The sequence below is a fragment of the Salvelinus sp. IW2-2015 genome, linkage group LG33, assembly GCF_002910315.2.
Source record: "Salvelinus sp. IW2-2015 linkage group LG33, ASM291031v2, whole genome shotgun sequence".
NCBI classification, from domain to species: Eukaryota; Metazoa; Chordata; class Actinopteri; order Salmoniformes; family Salmonidae; genus Salvelinus; species Salvelinus sp. IW2-2015.
Genome location: NC_036872.1, coordinates 10,058,273 through 10,066,472, shown reverse-complemented (window position 1 = coordinate 10,066,472; position 8,200 = coordinate 10,058,273). Strand labels below are relative to the sequence as shown.

The following is an 8,200-nucleotide window of genomic DNA, read 5'->3' as shown; positions in this document are numbered from 1 at the left end:
GGAATTGGTCCCCCCCCTTTGCTGCTATAACAGCATCCACTCTTCTGGGAAGGCATTCCAGTAGATGTTGGAACAACGCTGCAGGGCCTTGCTTCCATTCAGCCACAAGAGCATTAATGAAGTTGGGCGATTAGGCCTGGCTCGCAGTTGGCGTTCTAATTCATCCCAAAGGTGTTCGATGGGTTTGAGATCAGGGCTCTGTGCAGGCCAGTCAAGTTCTTCCACACCGATCTCGACAAACCATTTCTGTATGGACCTCGCTTTGTGCACGGGGGCATTGTCATGCTGAAACGGGAAAGGGTCTTCTCCAAACTGTTGTCACAAGTTGGAAGCACAGAATCGTCTGGACTTTAATATAATTATATGCTGTAACATTAACATTTCCCTTCACTGGCACTAAGGGGCCTGGACCGAACCATGAAAAACAGCCCCAGGCTTCCTGTTTCCATCACAACTGTCGTGATTTTTTTGTATATGGTATGCCTTTACTCGAATAAAAACTGTGGATGAAACGTGGTTAGTGACACTTCTCTGAGAGGCTTTTATTTCGAAACGTCAAAAATCCGTGACCCGGAAGGACTTTTCTTGTGTGTTGCTGATGAGTCGCTGGTCCATGTGTTGTGGTAGCTGATATCAACGTTAGAAACCTATGTTTAGATCAAAATGAGTTCTCAAAAGGGCAACGCATCGCGCTCGCGAGGACAAAAGCACCAAAACACGACTGCTTACAAGAACGACAAATATGGAGCAAGTGTTCAAGTAAAGGTAGGGTCTTATGACTGGCTGGCTAACGTACATTTGGAGCCACTCTGGCAAGTCAGCTACAGTATGTTCACCATTTGTATGGATACTGCTGGGCTAATTGTAGCTCTACTCGTTTACTTTTCTCTGTGTGTGTATATCGGATGTTATTATTGCAGATAGCAAACTCGAAGGTCCACGACGGGTTATGTCAACGCTGCAAGGAAGTTATTGAGTGGAAAGTCAAATACAACAAATACAAATCCCTTTCCCAACCTCGAACATGGTGAGTACACACATGCTATGCTCTATTGTCCTCGTGGACACCTAACATTTCTTTCCATTCAAAATCTTATTTTCCTTCAACCTATTAAACCTATTCCAACCTTAACCTGTATGGGGAAAAAGTATAAGGTTTTCTCAAACATCTTATGTTATTGTGGATGTATACTTGTCTGTCCATCAATACTTACTTTAACCCATTTGTGATAATGTTATATGTTGGTTCTTTCTTTTGGTTTTAAGAAGAAACACACCAGTACACCAGACATACATCCCAGCTCAAAGTTATACAAGTAACAAAAAAAATGCCAATCAGTGTGTTGCACGCACACAAAAAATATTAGACAGCAAGGCTCTTGATCCAGGATTGTATTCTCTGCTATTACCAAACGTAACTTGGTTTTGCATTTAGCACAATTTAGACAGTTGACTTATAAGATATCTAGCTGACAAACATTTAGTTGTGAATTCCATACTGTAACTAGATCCCCTGGCTGCACAAGTCTCGTCGTTGTGTGCTTGTAAACAAACACCACGTGACTGGGGACTACTGATAAACTTCATAATTTAAAAATTCTGACAGTTGAAATGAAGAACGCGATCTTTATCTCCTAACATCTTGCACAAGTTGACTGCAGATATTTGCTTAAAAAGTAGGTAGAAATATACATGAGTATAAAAAATTCCAAGACATAGTTTCAACGGTATTGAAAAACCATGCCGTGGCTATTTCCAAATACCCCGGTATATGGTAGACCGTCCAAGCCTATTACCGGTCGCCCCCGCCTCTCGCTAGCACAGGTAGGGCGACACCGTATGCTAGGTAGCTTTCTAGTATGTTGGCCCCACCTGCTGTGTACCAGAGTAATCCTTAAAACTTCTCTAGGGTAGGGGGCAGCATTTGGAATTTTGGATGAAAAGCATGCCCAAATTAAACTGCCTGCTTCTCGGGCCCAGAAGATATGATATGCATATAACTGGTAGATTTGGATAGAAAACACTCTAAAGTTTCCAAAACTGTTAAAATAGTGTCTGTGAGTATAACAGAACTGATTTGGCAGGCGAAAACCTGAGAAAAATCAATTCGGAATTATTTTTGTTTTGTTGGTTTTATAGTTTTCTATTCAATGCCATTACAGTATCCATTGACTTAGGACTCAAATTGCAGTTCCTATGCCTTCCACTAGATGTCAACAGTCTTTAGAAATTGTTTCAGTCTTGTATTCTGAAAAAATTAGGAAGTAAGAGCAGTCTGAATGAGTGGACCCTAAAGTGTCACAGAGCTTTTTCATGCATGCGACCGAGAGAGTGGCTTTCTTGTTTAACTTTTATATTGACGACGTTATTGTCCGGTTGAAATATTATCGATTATTTAGGCTAAAATCAACCTGAGGCTTGAATATAAATATCACTTGACATGTTTCTATGAACTTTACAGATACAATTTGGATTTTTTGTCTGCCTGTTTTGACTGCGTTTAAGCCTGTGGATTACTGAAGAAAACGCGTGAACAAAACTGAGGTTTTTGGATATAAAGAGACTTTATCGAACAAAAGGAACATTTATTGAGTAAATGAATGTCTGCTGAGTGCAACCATATGAAGATCATCAAAGGTAAGGGATTAATTTTATCTCTATTTCTGACTTGTGTAACTCTTCTACTTGGCTGGTTACTCTTTGTAATGATTTGTCTGCTGGGCTATGTTCTCAAAAAATCGTAAGGTATGCTTTCGCATTAACTTCACAAGAAGTTAATCTTTAAACCTATGTAAAATATGTTTTGTTTTCTGAATTTTTATTATTTCTGTATTTGAATTTGGCGCCCAGCAGTTTCACTGGCTGTTGAAGAGGTGGGACGCTAACGTCTCACGTACACAAGAGCAGGTTTAAGACTAGCTGGCTAAGCTAACAAACAGCCCTTGCCGTCGTTAACAGCACTGCGGAAAAGCAATGCCGATATTCGGGGGCGTAGGACACCGCCTACCGGTTATGGCGGCTGGCATCCAACGTTATTGTGCATTGTTGCCACCTACTGTACTGGAGCGTCCCCGCCTCCTGTCGTTCCTAACTTAAGAATTGACCAATAGAGGTATAAAGAGGGGTTCCTGCAATGCTGGCCGCAATTACACCCTTCTCGATATCTAGGGGTATGACTGTTTTTGTGCTTGCCAGTTAGCTAGCAGTTCTCAGCTGTTCGCAGGCAACATTTTTTTTTTTTTTTTTTTACTGACGATTCAAAACGGATGATTAACATATATTTTTTGAGTCATTACTGAATTAATGTAACAAATCAAACATGAAACCTCAAACAATTAATTTAGACCCAGCGTTTATTTAAAACATTTTTTTTTTTTTTTGAAATGTGTGCCATTGCCCAGTTAAGACTTGGCAATTTAATTGAAGTTTTACAGTGTATATAATTTTGGTACTTTCAAATTAAATGGCTTTTCCACATCCATTGAATTGGCACTGGCTGCATCCATATGCACACATCGTGCCATTATTGATAGGTTGACTTACTTAATGTGGGGATATAGATTTTTGTCAATGCACTCCCATTACTCAAAACCCTGAAAGGAGGAGTGCTAAGATGTTGGCACAGTGGCTTTAAATGGTCTTATTGGCCAGATAGAGGCGTCAACTATTCGGTGTATACACATCATTGCGGTTGAAACCGTGCAAGGAGACTTCTGAAAATGCACAACCAACATGTAAAAACTAATAGAGATATATATCATTAATCCACGCAACATGCGTTGGAATAATTGACACAAGTAGGAGCGCTACATCATTCGTGAGGGGCATGTTTTTCTCTATACTTGTTTTAAATGTGGAAGACCCAGGGAAGCTTGTTGGGTATTCAGTGTTTTTGTGTGTTTTAGTGTGAAATGTTCTCAGAAGACGGTGAAGGATGCATATCACGTCATTTGTAAAATCTGTGCCCTGAAGCTGGAGCTTTGTGCCAAGTGTGGGAAGAAAGAGGACATCGTAATTCCGTGAGTGTTCCTACTTCCTACGCTATTGTGTGTGTGTGTGTGTGTGTGTGTGTGTGTGTGTGTGTGAGAGTGTAAAGCCCACACAATGGGCTAAGCTGGCAGAGGTGTTGCTTGGGAACTGTGTTGTCTGTTTCGGGGGGGTGTTCATAATGCAGCTTGTCAATCAAAGTCCAGAAAACATTCCTATAAGATAAACACAGCGTTTCAAAGACTGCTATCTACTGAAGGGATACAAATATTGAGTGGCTGCGGAGCCAACTTTTCTGGACCTTACCGAGCACTTAAGGTCCCGAAGCTTCAGCGCATTCGCGGGATTCTATACTTCACGCACAGTCTCTACTCTTAGCTACTCGTATAAAACAGGTTACTCTGGCGTATGGTGCTCATTTAACAAAGTTAGATCAAAGCTGAATCAATGTGCAAGATCACATAATGATAGTATTCTACATAGCAGAACTGAATATAATAGTATGCTACTGTAAGGCAAAAACACCACCTAGTTTTGCGGATTTAAGGAATATTGTGCAAATGGTTGCATTTTTGTCTCACGTGGCCAAACCTCAACGGTGCGCTACTAGGCAAAATTCGCTCACTGTACATAATTCAAAACAACACTACTTCAAAATAACACTGTATAATTAACTCAAGAAAATCTAAATTCACATCCCAGTGAAACTGACTGAGATCAAATGGTTTGTATGCAGATGCTGTATAGACGTTTCACCGGTAAAACTTGAGAGAATTTTCATTCACGATTGACAGTTAGAAATGTGAAGTGAGGGAGACCACGCATTTTGTTTTGCATAAAGTAGAGGTAAAGAAACGCATGCGCAGAACGTGATCCGCACATGTGCAGAAGCTTCGGGACCTTTAGCGCTTGGGAAGAATGGTACAGAAAAGTCATATCCGCAGCCAAAGTGAAACAAATCATCCAAATTTACCTTGTTCATTGTAGACTGGGGTTGGGCAACATCACCCTGTGTCTTTATTGTGATTATTTACCCATAAAGCATTGTGTTTTACAGTGCATTCGGAAAGTATTCAGACCCCTTCCCTTTTTACACATTTTGTTACAGCCTTATTCTAAAATGTATTAAATTTTTAAAAATCCCTCAATTTACACACAATACCCCATAATGACAGCAAATTTAGAAAACATAGGAAACAAATACCTTATTTACATAAGTATTCAGACCTTTTGCTATGAGACTCAATTGAGCTCAGGTGCATCCTGTTTCCATTGATCATCATTGATGTTTCTACAACTTGGAGTCCACCTGTGGTAAATTCAATTGATTGGACATGATTTGGAAGGTCAAACTGAGTAATCGGTGGGGGGGGGATGGCCTTGGTCAGGGAGGTGACCAAGAACCTGATAGTCACACTGACAGAGCTCCAGTGTTCCTCTGTGGAGATCGAGAACCTAACACGACGACAACCATCTCTGCAGCACTAACAATCAGGACTTTATGGTAGAGTGGCCAGGCGGAAGCCACTCGTCAGTAAAAGGCACATGACAGCCCGCTTGGAGTTTGGCAAAAGGCACCTAAAGACTCAGATCATGAGAAACAAGATTTTCTGGTCTGATAAAACCAAGCGCCACGTCTGGAGAAGACCTGGCACCATCTCTACGGTAAAGCATGGTGGTGGCAGCATCATGCTGTGGGGATGTTTTTCAGCAGCAGAGATTGGGAGACTAGTCAGGATCGAGGGAAAGATGAACAGAGCAAAGTACAGAGAGATCCTTGATGAAAACCTGCTCCAGAGCACTCAGGACCTGAGACTGGGCGAACGTTCACCTTCCAACAGGACATTGACCCTAAGCACACAGCCAAGACAACACCGCAGTGGCTTCCGGACAAGTCTCTGAATGTCCTTGAGTGGCCCAGCCATAGCCAGGACTTGAACCCGGTCGAACATCTCTAGAGAAACCTTAAAATATCTGTGCAGCGACGCTGCCCATCCAACCTGACAGAGCTTGAGAGGATCGTCAGAGAAGAATGGGAGAAACTCCCCAAATACAGGTGTGCCAAGCTTGTAGTGTCATACCCAAGAAGACTCGAGGCTGTAATCGCTGCCAAAGGTACTTCAACAAAGTACTGAGTAAAGGGTCTGAATACTTATGTAAATGTGATATTTCCGGGGTTAAAAAATAAATACAAATTTGCAATTTCAAAACCTGTTTTTGCTTTGTCATTATGGGTTAGTGCCGATTTTTTTTTATTTTATTTTATTATCCTTTAAACTACTACTACTAGTTTGATGGTTGTAGCCATCAATTATCCCATTAACAATCACCCATATTAGCAAACTTATTTCATTTCAAATTTCTTTAGTTTAGACTACTTATCGCATTGAACGATATCCGAAAAATGCATGTGATAAGTGGTCGGTATTGATAATTTCCGGTTTATTGTCCCAGCGCTACCACACACCTCTCCAAAGTGTGCACAGTGAGCGTCTTGTCGCACGAGGTGCTCAAGTTCAGAATGGCCGTCCGTCAAAACCCATACAGAGCCAGAGCTCTGACTTAGCATGTTACTGTACAGCCACGGCGTTCCAATTTAGGCACTTATCAGTGTCAAAATCTGCCATTTTCAACCTGAATACAGGTATGAGTGTAATGGATTTTAAAAATAATCTTTATATTACACCCCAAATACTGTTAATTGACCCCGGGTTCAGTTGTGACATTACGCTCCATGTGTTTGAGACAAAATCATGCATTCTCTGATTGCTTTAAAATAAATTTGTAGCAAACAAATGTAAGTTGTTTGTATCCCATTTTGAACTCTGTAGCTATTAAAAAGCTTGGAGTAACTATCCAAAAGGTAAAAAGTGTTACAACTATCCAGAGTCTTCCCTACTTCTATTTCAATTGGCTTAAGTCTCTGAAGAACCTACAAAAAACCTGGGTCGACATTCCAAAAGTGTGCTGTTGGGCACTAGTAGTTTCAGGCTGTAAAAATCTGTGTTCCATTCCGTTTTTAATTCAAATTCCTCCCAAAGGGTTAACACACAGAAGCAGGGAGAGGAAGAGGAGGAATACACCAATCAAAAGATGACCGGACGTACTCGGAGGAAGGACTTCAATGAGCTTGATGATGACTTTGGTGACTTGGGCAGTGATGATGATGATGACCTTGCCAGTGACTCAGGTCCTGAGAAGGCAGGAAGCGGCAAGGCCCTTGTCCCTAATGTGGCACATGTTAGTTTCAAAGACTGCTAAACCAGGATGACCCTAAATGTACCTCCTATCCATTTGATTAATATACTTATCCTCTCATTATACATACTTTTGCTAAGAAGACTCATCACTGTAGATTTATTCACTCTAAAATACAATAGCCTACTTGTGTTGGGACGTTAAATGGACAACCCCCACTTTCAATTAATTGTTTTGTAGTAGATCCCATGAGACAGCAATTTTTGTCATGCTTTGATGGGTTTAAGGAAGCATTATTTTGTTTGTGAAGGAATATTCACAAGCACTACTGGATTGAAGTCATTATAGTGCCCCAGCAGCTGTTTTTGAACTTTTCCAGATACATGAATACACACGTATGTACACACATGTCAAAAGATACATTTTGAGAAAATAGAGATTATTTTTATTTATTCTGACAATGTATTTTGAGTAATATGCATTATTTCAGCTGAATGCTTTCCTCTGTAGGCCATAGTGGAACATCTTCTCTCAGATTTCTCCCTTTTTAGAGCTACAAGTGGACCATAATCTTTATGGTGAGTCGCACTAACTTGTTACCATACTATTAACATAATTAATTGATGATCTCAGTGGGTTTTATTTAGTGCCTTTGGTAATGACCACATGCCAGTTGTGTTCTGCTTATTCAAACACATGACCTTAGTGCTCCTCCTGACTTAAAGGAGTAGTTTTTCAAATGAAGGAGTAGGCCTTTAATTTTTTTTTTAAATACCATTTTCAACAGGGTATTCAGTATCTTTTTGACCCAAACCATTTGGTGCCCTTACTTATAAGCCATTGGAAAAGCTCCTTGGTGTTTGTGGTATATTAACTCCAAGTATTGCACACAGCTGGAATCCATCATGCAAGTTATTTGTTAAGCAAACTATACTGAACAAAAATAAACGCAACATGGTTTCATGAGCTGAAATAAAAGATCCCAGAAATGTTTAATACACACAAGCTTATTTCT

General features: G+C 40.4%; 1 protein-coding gene across 1 annotated transcript; it reads left to right on the top strand.

Moving 5' to 3' along the window:
• Positions 1–599: 599 nt before the first annotated feature.
• Positions 600–8,200, top strand: LOC111957409 (uncharacterized protein C9orf85 homolog). Its single transcript, XM_023978210.2, has 4 exons — positions 600–765; positions 921–1,027; positions 3,906–4,019; positions 7,029–8,200. The coding sequence occupies exons 1-4, from the start codon at positions 664–666 to the stop codon at positions 7,246–7,248; spliced, it is 543 nt and encodes a 180-aa protein (XP_023833978.1). The 5' UTR covers positions 600–663; the 3' UTR covers positions 7,249–8,200.

Excerpts from the sequence above, each read along its gene's own strand:
- LOC111957409 (XM_023978210.2), top strand. The coding sequence starts at position 664 with ATGAGTTCTCAAAAGGGCAACGCATCGCGCTCGCGAGGACAAAAGCAC. Across the intron at positions 1,028-3,905 it reads CTTTCCCAACCTCGAACATG|TGTGAAATGTTCTCAGAAGA; the intron begins GTGAGTACACAC and ends TGTGTGTTTTAG. Across the intron at positions 4,020-7,028 it reads AAAGAGGACATCGTAATTCC|GGTTAACACACAGAAGCAGG; the intron begins GTGAGTGTTCCT and ends TTCCTCCCAAAG.